Source organism: Oncorhynchus kisutch, linkage group LG24 (assembly GCF_002021735.2).
Source record: "Oncorhynchus kisutch isolate 150728-3 linkage group LG24, Okis_V2, whole genome shotgun sequence".
Classification (NCBI taxonomy): Eukaryota; Metazoa; Chordata; class Actinopteri; order Salmoniformes; family Salmonidae; genus Oncorhynchus; species Oncorhynchus kisutch.
The window spans coordinates 8,639,566-8,660,203 of NC_034197.2; the positions used below are offsets into that span (position 1 = coordinate 8,639,566).

The window sequence follows — 20,638 nt, forward strand, 5'->3', positions numbered from 1 at the left end:
AGGGTGTCCCTCTGTCTCTATACACACACTGTGGCGGTCGCTAGAACAGACAGGCAGAGGAACTGTGGAACACACAACAACTGCACCGTGACAGACTACATTTACGACAGCTACTTTTCGGGGACTACGTTTAGGCCTTTACATCTCTGTGTTGCCTAATCACTTCCAAGGAGTTCAGTTATTTCCTGGTTCCCCTGACTGAAACAAACCGATTGGATGGATTCAAATAGCTATTCTAAATGTTTTCCACACTGTATTTACATATGTCTGTGCAGTGAAGAACAGTCACAGAACTAAACCCTGCTTGAGTTCCAGTTTGGCTAGGTCTCCATTGAGAAAGAGCTCTTCAGACCTCAAATGGGACTTCCTGGTTAAATAAAGGTTAAATAATGGAATTAGTGAAAAGTGAATTGTCTTGTATATAGCAGCATTGCAGATGGCTCAGAGTTACTCATCGTTACTCACTGCTTATACTTATTAGTAGTCAATATTCAGATGAACTATTTACGTGTACTGTAGATCTGATCGGTAAAATTACTTTAATAGCCAGCGTCCTTCTAAAGAATGAAACTAACACCACCGTGGTCGTTAGGACAGAAAAACGCTTCTCAGTCTTTCCAACAAGTCAGTTCATCAAATTCCTGCCCTGCTAGAGCTGCCCTGGTCAACTGTAAGCTTTGTTATTGTGAAGTGGAAACGTCTAGGAGCAACAACGGCTCAGCCGCAAAGTGGTAGGCCACAAAAGCTCACAGAACGTGTCCTCAGTTGCAACACTCACTACTAAGTTCCAAATTGCCTCTGGAAGCAACGTCAGCATAATAACTGTTCGTAGGGAACTTCATGAAATGGGTTTCCATGGCCGAGTAAAGCTCGCCGCCATTGGACTCTAAAGCAGTGGAAACGTATTCTCTGGCAGTCTGACATACTAATCTGGGTTTGGCAGATGCGAGGCAAACTAATGCATAGTGCCAACTGTAAAGTTTGTTGGAAGAGGAATAATGGTCTGGGGCTGTTTTTCATGGTTCGGTCTAGGCCCCTTAGTTCCAGTGAAGGGAAATCTTAATGCTACAGCATACAATGACATTCTAGACGATTCTGTTCTTCCAACTTTGTGGCAACAGTTTGGGGAAGGCTCTTTCCTGTTTCAGCATGTCGATGCCCCCGTGCACAAAGCGAGGTCCATACAGAAATGGTTTGTCGAGATTGGTGTGGAAGAACTTGACAGGCCTGCACGGAGCCCTGACCTCAACCCCATCAAACACCTTTGGGATGAATTAGAACGGCGAATGCGAGCCAGGCCTAATCGCCCAACTTCAGTGCCTGACCTCACTAACGCTCTTGTGGCTGAATGGATACAAGTCCCAGAAACAATGTTCCAACATCTAGTGGAAAGCCTTCCCAGAAGACTGGAGGATGTTATTGCAGCAAAGGTGGGACCAAATCCATATTAATGCCCATGATTTTGGAATGAGATGTTCAACGAAAAGGTGTTCACATTCTTTTGGTCATGTAGTGTGTGTATATATATATATATATAATATATATTGTGGCAAAGAAGGGGGTCGAGTGAAAGATGGCAGATATGTGAGAGCAGAACTAATAAACGGGCTCTGCCCGATCACTAAAATGGCCACCCCTGTCAGAACTACAGATCACAAAATGGCCGACCGCCAAAACTACAAGTCCCAGAAGCAAGGGGAACCCTCAGAAGGTGGAGCCGACCCAGAGATAAAGGGTCAAGGAAAACCAGGAAGAGGGAGAGAGAGAGTGCTGGAAGGATCTATGAACAATAGAGAAAGAGACAATAGAGATTGGCTGGATTTACCGTGTATGAGCTGGATTGTTTTGGACTTACCTGTTGGTGTTTGGACCTGGACCTACCGAGAACCCGATTCGTATACCGAACCCTGCTATCCTTGACCTCGCCTACGGCCTGGGTGGACCAGGACGGAGAAACAAACACACAGGTACGGTCCTGTTCGAAAGAACTCTCATTCTTGGGTGATTTGGTGACAGTTTACCACTTAATTTGTGACAAATGCTCCTAGCCATGAAGAGGTTTGCCACAATATATATATTTTTAAAAACACACACACACACACTTTAAAGTGAATTACAAAGCGGGACAGTATGTATAAGTATCTGACTGAGTGTTTCCAGTGACAGTGCTCTGCGTCCGTGAGGTGATGCTGACTGTGAATGCACGTCGACACACTTCTTCTAACAACCAGGGAGGGTGGTCTTCAGAGCAGAAGCAATACTACTTGAACCCCGGTCTTATACACCTACTTCTGATGACCAGGGGGAGAGTGGGTTTGCTTCTCCAGAGCCCAGAGGACAGCTCCTGTTTCAGGCCTCGCATCCTTGGAATGACTCACTCACCGAGGAGCTGGTGGGGGGGCTGAGAGCCCAGTCGAGGGCCAGCTGAGAGACGAGTCATACAGGATTAATCAGGGAAGCATTAGGATATCTTATGCCAAATCAGATCTAATGACAGGAATGGCTAGATGGATCATGCTGGGGTTGTAATCTAGGGTGATGAGATGGGTGTGTATCCTATGGACGGACAACACATTAACAGTATGTTGGCCATGGTAGTGTTACTCTGTTGTGATGAAAGGAGGTGGAATGTGGACCATGACAGAGTTCCATTTAGCAGATGCTTTTATTCAAAGCGATTTACAGTAGCGCTTGTATTATTCATTCCATATGGATGTCCCCAGCGGAAGTCGAACACACAATCCTGGCGCCGCAAGCGTTCTGCTCTACTAACTGAGACACGCAGGACCATGGCACAGGCAACTAGTTTCCATGTTGCAGAACTACGAGGAAGCAGAACTAGGGAGAGCCAGGCACAGGGTTCTTGAACTTGGGTGCGCTAGCTAGCTATGTGGCGCTAAGGGGCAGTTGGTGCACTGGGTGTTCCATCTAAACATTCTATACAGTAGGAGTGCCTAAGGTCTGTCTGTCAGGGTCATAGACTGCCATAAAATAACGCAATATATGCCACAACAGGTGTAAATGTATGAGTCATCACAGTGTTTATGACCAGATTATAACATATTATGGCAAGTTATGTCAGTTGTGACATATTATGACATGGTTATGACCGCGTGTCAAGTAATGTTTCCACTAATAATTATTAACTGGTTCCACAGGCTTTTTTTGTTTACTCAAATGTTTGGTCTGTGTTACCTTAACAACAACAAAAATTGTTGGCCTAAGCTTTGCTCCAACAAAAATGATGTGTTTGCTCAACTAAAACAAGTTCGAGCAACTAGTTACACACACAGTGCTTTAAACATACATATTTGTCACATGTTGACATGCATTATTACATTGTGCATGTATACTGTAATTATTATTCAACCTGTCCCCAACTGGGATTTGAATTCACAAACTCTTGGTTCACAGCATTCCAAGCTTACAGCTACGCCACCACGTCAATGTCAATTAACAGTTCATCTGACTATTCTCTCTTCATTGATTTACGTAGGTTATTTCTGTCATTTTTTTTTTTTTGTACGGTTGTCTAAAGTTGGTGGGGCATTTTATTCAGTTTTAATGCAAATCCTTAATCACTAGGATAAATAAAATAGTTTATCTTGAGTGTACTTCTAGCAGAGTTGAGATTGACTTTGAAGTGCGTAGTGTAGCAACACAGGTGAAATCAGTCATTGACCGAGGTGTGGTGGCGTAGCTGTAAGATTGGAATGCCGTGAACCAAGAGGTTGCAAGTTCAAATCCCAGGTGAGGACATGTTGAATATTAATTACTGTAGAAATGAACATGCACAATGTAATCATGAAGAGCAATGTGTGTCAAATATGTATGTTAAAAGCACCGTCTGTGTGTAGAACTAGACTGTGCATAAATGCAACATGTATTTCATGAGGTGAAATAAAAGTTCCTAGACATGCACAAAAAGCTTATTTCTCTCTAATTTTGGGCACAAATTTGTTAAATCCATAGATTAAGACATAATGAATTCATTTCAATTGACTGATTTCCTTAAATGAAATGTAACTCAGTAAAATCTTTGAAATTGTTGCACGTTGTGTTTATATTTTTGTTCAGTATAGTTCTCTCTTGTTTGGCCAATGTTTTGGGTTATTCAGGTAATACTTGGGCTGAGAAAAAAAACTGCAGAACCAGTTACTTAAAAATAATGAGTTGAAACAACTAGATTTATTTTCCATTGCATGTTCTGTGGTTCTGATCTGAAAGCCTGTCTCTGATCTTCGGAGACAATCCTTACACACATAGCCACTCTCCAGTATCATCGACTAGTTATCTCAAGACACTTTCAAATAGTCCTTCGGAAATCCCCTAAATTATGGGGTGAGTGTATGGAAAAACCTCCTGGGTTGTGGGGTTATGTAAAAGTATAACCCTCCGACTCAGAACTATGGCCTGCACCATACTCCCACACCCACATCAGTACATCAACACAAACCTATGAGAACAGGCCTAAATATAAAGCCTCAGGATGCTCCTCAGACCAGGCTAGGGAGGGCGAACACCTGCCTAACGCCTGTCTTGCCTTAACAGTCACTGAGTGTGATAAACGTTGGAGACATTAAGAGTCACCTGCTATGTAGAGTGTGATCAATTTATTAAAACTATATCTGATCAACAGATATTTTATTAGGTGCTGTTGATACTTAGCCTGGGTGCCTGTCTATTTCATTATGGATTTGAGCTGGTAAGAGAGCAGTTCAGACTGGAACCCAGCCTAGTTGATAGCGTAGCGGTGTTAAGATTATGAGCGGCTGTTGTCCAGTGTATGCGAACGGAAATCACATCCTGGCTAATCTTGGAACCCAGAAACAAATCTCTCCAGCTAACAGTCTGTCATGAGCGACTATATCCAAACTAATGTCACGGTCTCATTTACCATGCTGGTGTGACACTGTCAAAAACCAAGGCTCCAAAATCTCAACCTCATACTCTGAAAACCTCTATATAAAACTTTCAGCATGTAAACTAAAACCCTCTCACTGATTCCCTTGCCTCCTTGTCAGTATATTTCCACATGTTGCCCTACGTATAGCACTGTCTTAGCTCTGGAGGCATGTTGAGGATGAGGATGGGACTCAAGGGGCCGATGTACTATAGCTGGAGCAGTTAGCTACTGGACAGGACAGTCTGACCTGGCGATGACTCAAGGGGAGTCATGACCAACTGACTATGACCCAACATTTTTTTGTTTCGAAGGAGATTACTTGGATTGCAAGCATTTGTGCCATGTATTAGCCTACCAGTCATACACTAAGGATAGAAGGACACAGCTGTTGTTGTCCAACTGACGACCGTCAAGTTTGTTCAACATGCCTTAGTTGCCAGCAGCCACAAAATACCCTCTTACTGCATGTTGATGTGACATCACTCCACTGGGAAACCCCCCCAAATGTAGCCTCAACTGTGGGGTCATTGGAGTCAACACGGGCCAGCAGGTTTTCCTAATGTATGGTATACTCAGTGCATGTCATAATTATGTTACAATCAGAACAGCTTTACACACACAAACTGAAGATCAGGTCAGTAGGTTCTCACCAGGCTGGTGTTGGTAGCGTTGTTGTCGTCTTCAGGCATGGGTAGGAACACAGCCAAGGCCACACAGTTGGCAAAGATGGTCAGCAGGATGATGATCTCAAAGGGTCTGGAGAGGACGGCTCAGGATGACAACAACCAGGCAGATACACACAGGGCTAATATTTAAAAATATGAGACTGGACCAGACAGGAACATTGAGCTATTGAGAGATATGCTCTTGTTGTGGATTTCACTGTGATGCTTCCTGAGATACGACCTTGATGGTGAAAACAGTCAAGTGATTTCCTCATTTGTTTTGCGTCTGCATGTCCGTGAACCGATTATTTTAAAATCGTATGCAGAAGAAGTTCTAAATGTAATTGAGTTGCTACTGGCAGCCTGCATTAACCCTGTTGGCCTTGAGATACTCAGTGAGGGCGCAGCACTGAATCTAGCCTCTAAATCGAAATGCACAACAGATTCGAGCCAATGTCATTTAAGTAGTTGAATATGTTGTTACTCCAACTTGGTGAAAGTGAAAAACTGACACATTTTCATTTTTGTCAAAAACAACTTTATATCAAATTAGTGCCTTTGATTTGATAGCCTGCACATGCGCAGTTCGACGCGAGGTGACCGTTAGACCCGATGACGTATTTCTGCGCATGAGCTTAGCTAGCTAACATCGCCTTGAAAACAAGTGTGATCCGGGATTTCTATTGGGGAAGCATTTTCTGCCTATCTTCATACTGTAGATTTTATGTCAACATGAAACACCATTTTAGCAAACTAAAACCGACTTCCTGAGCTTCAAATGGGCCATTGAGTCTTCACATAGGAATTAATGGTGTGGAATCATCAATCACTTTGTCCATATAAAGTTGAACCTGACCCATCATTTTTTGTATTACTGTCCCCAGTGGCAAAAAGTGACATCCCAAACAACACAGAAACTATACAATACCAATGGCTTCTAGCCTCCCACGCATACTTTCTGTCCCTAACTGAAATTAAATTAAATAAAAACTAGCAAATCAGGTCTGAAAACAAACTAAAATGAAACTGAATTAAAAATAAAAACGAATATAAACGGACCATGAACCTGCCATAATCCTGCCCGCCCTGCTCATTCCCACCTCTAAGTGGAGCTATGTCAGAAATCCCCTGCCAGCTCAGCAGCAGTGTCTCAGTGTGATGCCACAGAACAGCTGCACTACTGACCACCAGCCCAGAATATTTACAAACCCTTTAAACACACTTTATACAAACTCAAATAAGTCCCACAAACTCAAATGCGTTGCCTATGATGATGCATTACTAAGGTCGGTCTCGTGCATGGCGTTGTGTCTGGCACATAGGAAAAGTCATTTTTACAAGTGTTGTAAAGAGCATATATTTTTTGCTTCTATTTCAAGAACATTCTTCTGCTCCGAGTACCTGAGGCCTGGATTCTGTGAGCACAAAGTTATGTGTAAACAATCAAACTCTCTTTTTATGGTTGAATGCAAAGAGGATGCTTCATCCTAACAACCGACAATGCCTGCAGAAAAACAAAAGTAGGTGCCATCTTTAATCTATGAATAGGTCATCCTGTCAATTGGCAAATCATTTTACAAACCATAATCTATGATGGACAAAAGCAGTGGATCTAAGAAATAACAATCTCCATCTCCACCATCAAAAGTCCTTTTGCCTCTGGCCAGGAGAAATAGTGTCGACGAATACTAGATGAAATGTTTTTACCAATGTATAACCAGCAGACAGCTATAGTAAACGAGACTGATCCGAAAACAGGGTGGGAAACCCCCAGAGTAGGAAAACATCCTTCAACAACCTGTCTTCAGGATCAAGCTGACTGTCATAGACATAGAATAACTAGAATGGGTGGAAAAGCCCCTCAGCTCAGACCATGGCAATTTGAAAGTGCACCCAATAACACAGTAGATGCCGTATATAATACCGTAGATATTATGGCTACTACTATATGATACTGGTAGAATATATATCTATGGGCTAACTGTGCCCTAACATTTCAACAATGCTCTTTCCACATAAAAGCAGCCAAGTCAGCCAGACACTAATCACTAAATGAACTGGCTTCATTAACCTTTGTGTTTTTTAAATCGTGCAGGGTTAACCCGTGGATAAGCACTCCCGGACAGTGAAAAGACTGGGGTTACATATTTCACATAGACTCTGGGTGGGCAACCCAGGCAGGCTGCATAACAAATGTTTTAACACCTACAACAGTTCCTCAACATAGATTTGAAAGAGGATTATAGACATGGCTGCGCTTAGGAACTAAATGCACCAGCTGGGAAGTTCCCTGTTAAACTATTGGTACACTTTTAGCATGGCAGGCAGATTGCTTTTGCATATGTACTTGGTCTAAAAAAAAACATTTGGCAAGTGACACATTTAAAGTCTGTGAAATGTCCAAACGAGAGTGACACTGTAGAATAGAAGGTTCAACCACCAAGCACATAAATGTTCTGTAGAGAATAAAGGCATGACATGAGTAGAGAGCATACAGAGAGTATAACACCCGACTTCGTCTCGGGCCTTAACAACTCCCGTCCCAACATATCCAACAAACACCTGTACTTCTCGGGCATTATCACTTAAATAAGTCACATGGAACATTTCTTCGACAGAATCAAAGAGCAAGAGTCAGGATTGTGTTAAAGAGTGCAGGGTGCATGTGTGCGCGCATGCATTTCTGTGTACTGTAACGGGCCCTGAAAGGATACTTCCACTCTACGATGTTAATGCAGGCTTTTCTGAAGGGGTTATTGAGAGTGAAGAAGAAGAGGGATCGGGCAGGGCGAGGGTTACCCCCCGTCGCCTGCATCTTCTTCAACTTATCCCTCTGCTTCCTCTTCAGCTCCTCTTCGTTCATGATGAACGACGTCAACGCAGCCATCGCCGGCTCACCGCTGGACGCCATACTGTCCTACTGTCCCGCCTGGGACAAAGCTTCTAAATCCTGGGAAGATACGTCCTCTCCTCTAATCACCACCAAATATTCCAGAAACGGTTGTATCTGCTACACAACTTTGTGTTGTGACTCCACTGTGGCCCCGCTTAAGTTCCAGAACTTCCACAATCATTAGGTCGTCAGTTCTGTGCTCTCTTCTCTTCTGCCTCCACTCCCTTCCCTCTCTCCTTCTTTCTGTCCTCCTGACTCTTGTCTCTCTCTCCCTCAGAGCCACAGGAACAGGGAGAGGACAGCGATCCACTTGGCCCAGGCTCCTGTTAGAGGAGTAAACTGCACCAGACCAGGAGAGGAAAACTTAGAGGAGCTGTCTCTGAGCTGCTTGAAGAACAGCAGCTGGCCCGGCCGCCTCCCTGATTTAAATATAGAGCGCTAACGACGGCCTGACTGTAGCCATGCTTGGGGATGGCTAACAGGCTGGAGGTGGAGGGTAGGGGGAATGACAGCAGGGGGGGGGGGGTGAGGAGGGTGTAGAGAGTAGAGGGGTAGCTAAGGGGGTTTTGGGGGTTGAGGGCGTGGGGGACGGTGCACACAAGGAATGAAGGGGGAAGCACGATCAGTCAGTGAGAGAGGAAGTCCTCCTGAGGCAGCAGAAAAAACAGCCTGTACCAAGGAGAGACAGAGAAAGTGTGCAGCTGTCCCCTTACCGACTAGAGATCTAAAGATGACACTCATCTGTGAACATGAAGAAGAGGAAAGAGGGAGGCCAGGAAGGAGGTACTTGTAGCAGCTCTAGCGGCATTGTCTGAACACATGAAAAAGAAGAGAGGAGAAAAGAGGGAGGAGAGAGGGAGGAAAAGAGGTGTGGATGTTCTTTCTTGCCTTCAGTGGCCAGGGCAGGCTGACTTGTTGTGCTTCTGTGACACAGTGCAGATGGAGGAGTGTTTATATCATAGTACCAACCCAAACTAGTCTACAGTATAAACATTCTTCATCTGAACAGCACAGTGAGTTGGCAGGCAGGAACACAAAGGATGCATCCCAAATGCCACCCTACTCCCTATTTAGTGTGCTAGTGTTGACCAGGACCCTGGCCAAAAGTAGTGCAATATATAGGGAATAGGGCCATTAGCGACGATTAAGAGTCTTCTCATGTTGTCATGATTTCTCTGAAGTGTTACACAACATATTTACCTGTTTGACATTGATCTCGACACCATAATTCCACAGAACCCCTCTCCAGGATAGGGCAGGTGGCATGTCTAAACTGCATCAAAAGAATACCATCCACAACTTCTAACTTCCTATACCAAACCAAAAAAACAACACTACAACACACAAGCATTTAATTTCAACTTGAAAGGTTAATCATAAAGGCTGTGAAATAGCTTATCACAAGTCCTCTAGCTACTGCAACGTTGTTAAAAAGGACTAAGCTAAGTGTTCTGTTAACAAAATGTGCAGTTGGTCATTTTGTTCTTTGAAGTATCCCCCCCCCCAGGCCCAGCTAACATAGACAGGCCTATATAAAAAATATTTTTAAAATGATGTGCTGCCATCTAGTGGTCATGAGTAATACAAGCACAACAGAAGACGAGGGATACGGCTTCAGTAAGCAATGCAAGTGACAACAAGGGCTCTAACATAATGAATGAAGACAAAAGTGGCTTCAAACTACTTTAAACAGATTTCACCAAACAACTTCAACAGGATATATAAGCCAAGGGAACTTTTTTCTTTTATTGTTTTCCAAGCATGATGTAGACAATTACATCAAACAGACATTCTTTCAACAGTGCAAGATATGACAACTGTAACAAACAAATGTAATAACCGATTCAAACGTATCAGTTGATGTCTTAAAAATCAACCGATCATTTTCACATTATGAAAATTATATTCAAAACAACGTCAATTAAAAAGAGTGCATCTGCATTTAAATACAACAGCTAAAAAACACACTAAGAAATAATATTTCAACAGACATCATCATCATTCCGTAACATGTATGTCTGAGTAAAAGCAGGCCAGCATAACGTCACCTTGTGAATGGAAATCCCCCCCCCCCCCCCCACCCCCCCATGCACACCACAGCACAAAGCATCAGTCCTCGCTAACAATGTGAGAAGCAATCCAACTGACTGCAATATTCCCCTCTAGAATCATTCAAAGCCATTTGGCAGTCCAGTAATTCCAAAAACCATTAACCAGTGATTCTACACTTAATAACTACATTATAAAAGAGCGTTTTCAAGCCAAGCCATTCACATTCAGCTACCTCAGAGGTTTCAACAAACTCAAGTCTCCACTTCAGAGCCTCTCAAAACAAAGTCAGCAAAACTATGAATCATTATCACAAGGCTTAATAAAAACCCGAGGTACTGAGGTAGCTTCACAACACAACAATGCTACAATGAGGGTTGAAAATATATATCTATTTAAAAGGTGCTTAAGCATATTAAGACATTCTGAATCAGTCCTATTCTTTCAAGCGTTTTTTACGACGTCATTGCAATATATCCAGTTTCATTTAACGGTATACACCAAGTATAACAAACATTAGAAACACTTTCCTAATATTGAGTTGCAACCCCCACCCCCTTCTTGCACTCAGAACAGCATAAAAGCGTTCCACAGGGATGCTGGCCCATGTTGACTCCTATGCTTCCCACAGTTGTGTCAAGTTGGGTGGATGTCCTTTGGGAAACTGTGAAGTGTGGAAAAACCCAGCAGCGTTGCAGTTCTTGACACAAACCGGTGAGCCTGGCACCTACCACCATACACCATTTAAAGGCACAAATATTTTGTCTTGCCCATTCACCGTCTGAATGGCGCACACACAATCGATGTCCCAATTGTCTCGAGGCTTAATCATCCTTCTTTAAAACTGTCTCCATCCCTTCATTCTACACTGATTGAAGTGGATTTAACAAGTGACATCAATAAGGGATCATAGCTTTCCCCTGGTCAGTCGGTGTCATGGAAAGCGCAGGTATTCTTAATGTTTTGTACAGATGAAGATGCAACTTGCATTATGCTGTTTTGTTATACTCCTCATTTGGTACACATCTATCACATCTGTATTCTTTAGCTTTGGAGTCATGACTGCAACCACCATTTTGGAAACAAAGGACAATTTGAGCCAGCCATCATTCCAAACAGCATTACTGTACATAAGCTGTCCTAAAGGTGCTGGGAATGTATTGAAATGGCAAAGGAACTGAAATCCTGAACAACAACGATGCAGCTAATGACAGTATAACAGCAGCAGATGTGGACAAAGCTCAGGAGGTGACTAGCCTCTGATCTGAAGCCAGCCATTGGGGTTTAACTAAGCATCTTGTGTCGGTCAAAGACAGTCTTGCGCTGTTCCTGGACCTGCTTTTTCCACCGCTGCTGTGCCCCCTCGACCCTCTCCAGTACGGTGTTACTTCTGCCTCCCTGAGCAGCGCTGCCACCCTCAGGCTGCGGCCGCATGTCCTGTGAGGGGAGACAGAGACAGAGCACAGGACGTTACAGACACAGGACGTTACAGACACAGGACGTTACAGACACAAGACGTCACACATACTCCTGTGTTCTTGTCACACATACTCCTGTGTTCTTCACCTGTTGACCTTCCCCGGTTAACCTCAACAAAACGTAGCGGTATCAAGAGAGAGAACTAAAGTCATCAAAGCACGAAGCTTAATTGATAGGTAATGTGAGTTTATGATCCCTCTGTGTGATGACTGTGTGGAGGAGCAAAAAGCTTGACACTCTACAGAGGATAACTGGAAAAAGAGCTCCTGTATATGTCTGACCTTTCAGAATTCAAACAGTTAAAGTAACTCATTCATTTGTGTGTGCCTATGTGTATTTAAAAGGTTGGCCGACCTCAGAGTCCTCGTCGTTGTGAAGGGGCTGGATATAGGGGTCATGTTTACGGATCAGAGGGTCAACCAGCAGCAGGAACAGCATGTAGAGGAGGAGGGAGCCCACCACTGACAGGTAGATGAGGATGGTCACCTGGGACAGAGGATATAATGCAGCTTTGATTACATTTCGGGAAAACAAGGCCTTTGGCTGCTTTTTGAAATGCAAAGGCAAATATTAAAACATATGCAGAAGAGAAGAAAATATGTATTATTACAAAATAAGCAGAGGGAGAGGGATATTTCACACATTACTTCTATATTATAAATCTCTCATTTATTATAAACATTATTGGCAAATGCAGTATCTAAAAAAGCATGGCATGTAAAAAAAGAAGTAAAATGACCCCATGAACACCAACATGTGAACTGCATAGGAGCATGTCAAATCTAGTGTCAAATTAAAGTTAAGAGTCCAGATATTTATTTTAGAAATTAAGGCATATATACATTTGAGCAGCTATTTTCTCTCCTAAATATTAAGAACAAGCAAAGGCTTGGATTTCTGGTCAGATGGAAAAGGGGTCTTAGAAAACATTGACCAGAAAAAGTCTTAATAAGTATTAGAAATACACCAAAACACATTACTGTCGACCTAAAGACCCCTGCCAAATAATATCAACAGTTATATTTCGTTTTGGAGAAATTATTTACCTTGTGAAAGTTTAAGAAACATTGCCCTGTGCCTTGGAATTCCGTTACCAAAGATATTTTCTAATTTCTCTCCTTCATGAGGGAGCATAATCAAATCAAAGTTTATTTGTCACGTGCGCCGAATACAACAGGAGTAAACCTTACAGTGAAATGCTTACTTACAGGTTCTAACCAATGGTGCAAAAAAGGTATTAGGTGAACAATAATGAAAGTTCACAGATGTATAATGAAAGTTCACAGATGTAACAAGTAAAGGTAGACCTACCAATTAGTTATAGTGCTTTTACTAATATATATGTATTTGGAATTAAGTGATTCAACTCAAAATTCTGTTAACAATTTAAAATGAACAAAAATATAAACACAACCTTCAGCAATTCCAACGATTAAAGTTACAGTTCATTAGGAAATCAGTCAATTGAAATAAATAAATTAGGCCCTAATCTATGGATTTTACATGACTGGGAATACAGATATGCATTTGTTGGTCACAGATACCTTAAAAAAAAAAGGTGGGGTCGTGGATCAGAAAACCAGTCAGTATCTGGTGTGACCACCATTTGCCTCATGCAGCGCAACACATCTCCACATATTGGTGGGAACTGAAATACGCTGTCGATCCATAAACATGCTCAATGGGTGACATGTCTGCTGAGTATGCAGGTCATGGAAGAACTGGGACATTTTCAGCTTCCAGGAATTGTGTACAGATCCTTGCGTCACAAGGCCGTGCATTATCATGCTGAAACATGAGGTGATGAATGGCGGCGGATGAATGGCATGACAACGGGCCTCAGGATCTTGCCACGGTATCGCTGTGTATTCTAATCGCCGTCCACAAAATGCAATTGTGTTTGTTGTCCATGGGGCATTCTGTTCACAACGTTGACATCAGCAAACCGCTCGCCCACACGAGGCCATACATGCTGTCTATTCATCCATAGAAGAGACAAAAATGTAAATTCATCCAAAAATGACAAGTAGAAAGTCGCCCAGTAAAATCATACTTGAGTAAAAGTATTTGGTTTTAAATATACCTAAGTATCAAAAGTAAATGTAATTGCTAAAATATACTTAAGTATCAAAAGTAAAAGTATAAATAATACATCATTTACAAACAAAGCACTTGTGTTTCGTGAGTCCGCCAGATCAGAGGCAGTAGGGACGGAGATTCTCTCTTGATAAGTGCGTGAATTAGACCATTTCCCTGTTCTGCTAAGCATTCAAAATGTAACGAGTACTTAATATTATCGTGACACAATATTATCACAAAACTTGTGACGATACGATATGTATAGCGATTCTCAAGATTATCAATGTATTGTGATTCGATACTGTCATTTCATTGATGCTCTAAACAAGCTATATGATGAAAAATACAGGAGTTTTGGCTAAGGTACAGCCAACTAGCGCTAGCTAACGATACCTAGCAAAATGATTATTATTATCATCATCCTTTTGGGGAGGGGGAAACTCATGTGGCTTAAGTAGGGTCATTCTGTTGTCACCGTAATGTGTTTGTAACCTGTGGTCTTAGTAGTGGAACCTTCTACTACAATTAGATACCAGTAAGCTAGCCATAATGTACAACATTACCTTAATGAAATTGTAATGAATTTTACTGATAAACATTAAGGTGTAAAAAACATGCATTTCAGTACAATCTGGTTCTCTCATTATCTGGCATTTACACTTATTAGATACGGGCCTTACATACAGAACATGCTGTATGGATAGTCAGTGAATGTATTCTTTTAGTCATGGTTTTGAACACCATGCTCCTATACCATTTCCTCTTTAGCATTACCACCTGTCAGTTTTTACCACAGTTGGGAATCTTCGGTTGCCCAGGTATGGAAATGCTGGATTCAAAGCATAAAGCGAACCACGACTGTATTTTAAAGGTTTCATAAAACAATTGTGCACAAAAGGGGGGGGCAGAAACGTTCTCCAGAGAGTCCGTAACATTAACCAAAAAACACAAAGAACAAAAAACGTATTATAAAAGCTGTTCTGTTCCGTTCTCCCACAGCCCAAGCCATAGCATAACTTAAGGCTAGAAACCATCTGCTAAGTGGACAGTAAGTCCTTAGAAGTCACTTTCCACCATTGCTGAGTTACAATCGGTGACCCTTAACCTCGGGAGAGTTATTTAAGAGGCAAAATTGTTCCTATGGGCACGTGGAATTTAACCACACCCAACATCAGTTAATACCAGTTGATGGACTGTGTGTAAGGGTCAGACCTCAGTACCTTGATGGTGTTGCTGCTGCGTTCTTCATACTTGCACTCACACAGCAGACAGTAGGCCTCCACATCATGGCCCGGCACTGGCATGGGCTCCACCACATGGAGGCACTTACTGGGGACCGATAAATACACATATTATGATGGATCCAAGATGACATTATGGACTGGGCCAAAATGTAGTCTACATTTTTAGTTGAGCCTTTCCATGACTACCATAAACAACAAACGGAAATCTATTCATTTAAACCAAATCAAACTTTATTTGCCACAAGTGTAGGCAACAACTGTAGACTTTACCGTGAAAAGCCCTTAACCAACAGTGCAGTTCAAGAAGAAAGTATTTGCCAAGTAGGCTAATATTATAAGTACGGTAATAATAAAAAGTAACACAATAAGAATAACAATAACGAGGCTATATACAGGGGGCACCGGTACCGAGTCAGTGTGCAGGGGTACAGGCTAGTTGAGGTAATCTGTATATGTAGGTGGGGGTGAAGTGACTATGCATAGGTAGCAAACAAACAGCAAGAAGCAACAGTGTAAATTGTCTGGTGGCGATTTTTATGAATTGTTCAGCAGTCTAATGGCTTGGTGGTAGAAGCTGTTGAGGAGCCTTTTGGTCCTAGACTTGGCGCTCTGGTACCACTTGCCGTGCGGTAGCAGTGAAAATAGTCTATAACTTGGGTGACTGGAGTCTCTGACAATTTTATGGGCTTTCCTATGACACCGCGTATTATATAGGTCGTGGATGGAAGGAAGCTTTGCCCCAGTGATGTACTGGGCCGGTCGCACTACCCTCTGCAGCGCCTTACGGTCAGATGCCGAGCAGTTGCCATACCAGGTGGTGATGCAACCGGTCAGGATGCTCTCGAAGGTGCAGCTGTAGAACCTTTTGAGGATCTGGAGGCCCATGCCAAATCTTTTCAATCTCGTGAGGGGGAAAAGGTTTTGTCGTGCCCTCTTCATGACTGGCTTGGTGTGTTTGGACCATGATAGTTCTTTGGTGATGTGGAAACCAAGGAACTTGAAACTCTCAACCTGCTCCGTCAATGTTAATGGGGGCCTGTTCGGCCCGCCTTTTCCTGTAGTCCACGATCAGCTCCTTAGTCTTGCTCACATTGAGGGAGAGGTTGTTGTCCTGGCACCACACTGCCAGTTCTCTGACCTCCTCCCTATAGGCCGTCTCATCGGTGATCAGACCTACCACTGTTGTGTTGTCAGCAAACTTAATGATGGTGTTGGAGTTGTGTTTAGCCACGCAGTCATGGGTGAACAGGGAATACAGGAGGGGACTAAGTACAAACCCTTGAGGGGCCCCAGTGTTAAGGATCAGCATGGCAGACGTATTGTTGCCTACTCTTACCACCTGGGGGCGGCCCTTCAGGAAGTCCAGGATCCAGTTGCAGAGGGAGGTGTTTAGTCCTAGAGTCATTAGCTTAGTGATGAGCTTCGTGGGCACTATGGTGTTGAACGCTGAGCTGTAGTCGATGAACAGCATTCTCACATACAGTTGAAGTCGGATGTTTACATACACTTAGGTTGGAGTCATTAAAACACATTTTTCAATGTCAGAATAATAGTAGAGAGAACGATTTATTTGAGCTTTTATTTCTTTCATCACATTCCCAGTGGGTCAGAAGTTTACATACACTCAATGAGTAATTGGTAGCATTGCCTTTAAATTGTTTAACTTGGGTCAAACGTTTCAGGTAGCCTTCCACAAGCTTCCCACAATAAGTTGGGTGAATTTTGGCCCATTCCTCCTGACAGAGCTGGTGTAACTGAGTCAGGTTTGTAGGCCTCCTTGCTCGCACACACTTTTTCAGTTCTGCCCACAAATTTTCTATAGAATTGAGGTCAGGGCTTTGTGATGGCCACGCCAATACCTTGACTTTGTTGTCCTTAAGCCATTTTGCCACACTTTGGAAGTATGCTTGGGGTCATTGTCAATTTGGAAGACGCATTTGCAACCAAGCTTTAACTGATGTCTTGAGATGTTTCTTCAATATACCCACATAATTGTCCTCCCTCATGATGCCATCTATTTTGTGAAGTGCACCAGTCCCTCCTGCTAGCAAAACAGTCCTGTAGTGTAGCATCCGCGTCCTCTGACCACTTCCGTATTGAGCAAGTCACTGGTACTTCCTGCTTTAGTTCTTGCTTGTAAGCAGGAATCAGGAGGATAGAATTGTGGTCAGATTTGCCAAATGGAGGGTGGGGGAGAGCTTTGTATGTATCTCTGTGTGTGGAGTAAAGTTGGTCTAGGATGTTTTTTTTTTGGTATGGAACTTGAAATCCACCACCCCTAGATTGGAAGACTAGACTGTGAATTCAGCATTATGTGCATGCACATGTTATGCACTAGACAATTGCTCACCAATCTTTCTGGGAGACATTCCTGCTGTAGATGTGTCCGGTGATGTTCCTGTAGGGTGGACAGATACACTTGCAGCGCACATCTTCAAAACTCTGAGAATATAGAGAAGATCTTTATTACTATACAGTGACATGTGCATTATCAAAAAAATGACAGTAGCAGCAGTATACACTAGCTTATACCAGGTCTATTTGTGCTGTCTTGTCAACGCCATTGCTGTCATTGTCATTTGTCACGCCAAACGCTGTAGGCCATCGCAGAGCTGCCAACTCTCACGCATTGGCTGTGAGACACATGCGTTTGACCCTCTTCTCACGGCACATCTCTAATATCTCACGTAATTGAAAAGTAAAGGACAATGGGCTAAAATATAGGGTTGATTCGTGTGCTTGTCAGCATAACACTGCTGTTTATTCCCCACACTTGTTTTATTATTCCACTTCGACACTATTTTTCCAGTGTAATCACATATTTCAAATCTTACCTACTTGGGTCTTTGAAAATGGATCATATTAAATCATGTCTTTTTCAGCCATTAATGGACCGTTTTGATTGAGTCATACAAATCGTCACCGGATATTATATGCTCCAGGAACCAAATAACATTTGAGACATTTTAGGGGGGACTCACAACTCATAAAACACATATTGCATCTATGTAGAGTGAGACGATGACAATGATATTAAACTAGAAGGAATAAACCACCTGATTATTGAAATTCATTAGACTTTTATTGAAGGTTGGGTGATTTTGAGAAATTGTTATAATTGTAATAACAAGAACATTTTTCAAACACCCAGGGGAAACATTAGAGGTGGCCAACCCTCCTGGAGAGCAAGCAGGATTTTCAGCCCTATTTTAAAGAGATAGTTTACCTAAATTACAAAATGTTTGTGCCCTTACCTTGAAAGCAGTCTATGGACAAGGAGAATACAATCTTATGATTTGGTTACCCACTGCCATAAACCATTAATATTAGTATTTACTGTACAGAGTTTTGGTGTAGTGGTAACACTCGCTGGCACATGTCAGATACAACTTTCCACATGAGAACAGGGACCAATCCCTGCATCCAACCTTCCCATTTTCCTGTCTCCCCATCTCGTTTAATTACTGTCTGAATAAAGTGTCAAACAGCCAGATAATTATTAAAAAAATATTATAATAATGTGCATACTCAACGTAACAGTTGTCCTAAAATAAATTATCTTCCACTCTGGTCATAGGCCTAAACCATGTCAGAATATGTAGAATTGCAGGAAATTAGCTTTTACAACAGGACCCCCAGACGCCCATCTAGGGGTTGTGCCATTGGGCAATGAAATCCACATAGCAAATATCACACAAAGCTTTCTTCAAAAGTTGCCAGCTATGGCAATGGAATTGGCAAGACAGCAGAAACGGATCTGGGCTAGAATACACCAGAGTTGATGGTCCTGGAATTGATATACCTTACTAGCATGTGCAAAGGAGATGGCGTCACTGAGCAGTACAACCAGCAGGCCGACTAAAAGGGACCTGGAAGTCTGTTCTCTCCTGGACGACATACTAACAGACAGACCCGCCAGGTAGCAACCTCCTTACCCTGGACTGGAGGAAGAACACTACCCTATATGAGGAGGAAGAGGGCACACAAACACACTCTTTATGGCAAATCTTAGTTAGTTTAGTTACATGTTAGTTACATAGCTTGATACTACATATCATTCCATTAAGTTGTCTCCCACATGTTCTCTCTGGCTACATTTTGAAATAAACAAATTAATTTACAACTGCTGTCAACAGTGATACAGCAACAACAGCTAGCAAGCTGTCAACAGGGCCTAAAATGGAAGCTAAGTCGAAGACATTCGTGCCATTGATGTATATGTGTATGTTGCAAATTAAACAGAAAAAATACCACACCAGCGATATACTTATTAGCAAGTAAATACCTTGGAAACGTTATTTATTTCATACGCACATACCACAAGATGACTTCAGCTGTTCTTCTTCAGTGGTGTTAACCGTTGTTGGCAACAACTTCAATGGTGCCACCTACTGGGTTGGAATAAAACATTTAAAAAGTGTGACCTACTAGGATCCCTGGCATTATACAATTTGTGTACATCATTGCATGCGATTTGATGTCTATTGGGAAAAAGCCTCAGTCCAGTGTGTGTAATCTATTGACAAATGTGTGTCCTCTGACTGACTAAAATGTGTATCCTCTCTCGCTCTGGTGGAAAGTATAAGGTAAATCCCTGCTTCTTCTTCTTGACCCGATCAATAGCTCCATTTCCTGGTAGTCATATCAATATCATATATAAAGAAAACTGTATTACATTATGAAAGCAGATCTAATAAAATGGAATAATCTTGCCATAAATCTCACAGGTAGAAAAAAAACTCTCGGTAATACCAATTACTCCACCACAGACATTCTCTTTAAAAAAGTACACTCGTTCATGACATACTTTACGTGGGCAAATAAAATGCATAGAATAAAATGGAAAGTTTGACATGGTTTTACCCTTCCAGACATGGTATTGTATCAACCTGGCACCCAAGGCTTGTTAAATGCACTAAAGAGTAACAATGGGTACATATTTGAAGATGCTCATGCTCAACCCGAGAATATTTTTTTACGTGTCTATCTTCAAAGGCTTAAGCTGAGAACATGAACAACTTCATAGTTAAGAACACTATAACAACATTGAAGAAAATGAAAAAATGTCGTAATTTTGGACTGACCAAGATATCACGAAATGTTGATTTCAAATCTTTTCACAAATTCTACAGCACAACAGCAGAGTCGTGTCTTAAGTGTAAAACGAATGACTCAATAATCCATGCATTCTGGGAATGATATAAAGGGCAAAATAAGTCATTGGGATAGAAAGTTGTATTACTGTATTACAATGTAAACATACTTTTAATCCGTCTGAATGCCTATTTCAATATATGGTATATGGGGGCGTAGTGAAATATCC

The 20,638-nt window shown here is 42.2% G+C and overlaps 2 protein-coding genes across 7 annotated transcripts in view; both read right to left on the reverse strand.

Annotated features, from left to right (window-relative positions):
* LOC109869670 (dihydropyridine-sensitive L-type skeletal muscle calcium channel subunit alpha-1) overlaps positions 1–8,872 on the reverse strand; it is a 48,043-nt gene extending 39,171 nt beyond the window's left edge. For all 3 annotated transcript variants that reach the window (XM_031803886.1, XM_031803885.1, XM_020459940.2), the window contains exons 1-2: positions 8,286–8,872; positions 5,557–5,662 (exon numbers count right to left, since the gene is read on the reverse strand). In XM_031803886.1, coding sequence (XP_031659746.1) covers positions 5,557–5,662; positions 8,286–8,482 — 303 coding nt within the window. In that variant the 5' untranslated portion in view covers positions 8,483–8,872. The remainder of the gene's footprint in view (positions 1–5,556; positions 5,663–8,285) is intronic.
* A 1,304-nt stretch (positions 8,873–10,176) lies between these two features.
* Positions 10,177–19,735, reverse strand: LOC109869236 (putative protein 2). Of its 4 annotated transcripts, none has more exons than XM_020459228.2 (6): positions 19,634–19,735; positions 19,118–19,275; positions 17,666–17,757; positions 15,292–15,400; positions 12,347–12,478; positions 10,177–11,950 (listed from the first exon to the last, which is right to left on the reverse strand). In XM_020459228.2, the coding sequence occupies exons 2-6, from the start codon at positions 19,211–19,213 to the stop codon at positions 11,798–11,800; spliced, it is 582 nt and encodes a 193-aa protein (XP_020314817.1). In that variant the 5' UTR covers positions 19,214–19,275; positions 19,634–19,735; the 3' UTR covers positions 10,177–11,797. The 4 variants fall into 4 exon arrangements, with proteins under 4 accessions (XP_020314817.1, XP_020314819.1, XP_020314818.1 ...); XM_020459230.2 differs by having other exon boundaries at positions 19,630–19,723; XM_020459229.2 differs by having other exon boundaries at positions 19,601–19,668.
* Positions 19,736–20,638: the final 903 nt, after the last annotated feature.

Bases quoted from the DNA above. Each gene is read 5' to 3' on its own strand.
- LOC109869236 (XM_020459228.2), bottom strand. From the start codon at position 19,213: ATGTCGTCCAGGAGAGAACAGACTTCCAGGTCCCTTTTAGTCGGCCTG. The intron at 15,401-17,665 runs GTGAGCAATTGT...ATCGGTCCCCAG, and splicing joins AATGTCTCCCAGAAAGATTG to TAAGTGCCTCCATGTGGTGG. The intron at 11,951-12,346 runs GTCGGCCAACCT...CTCCCCTCACAG, and splicing joins ACAACGACGAGGACTCTGAG to GACATGCGGCCGCAGCCTGA.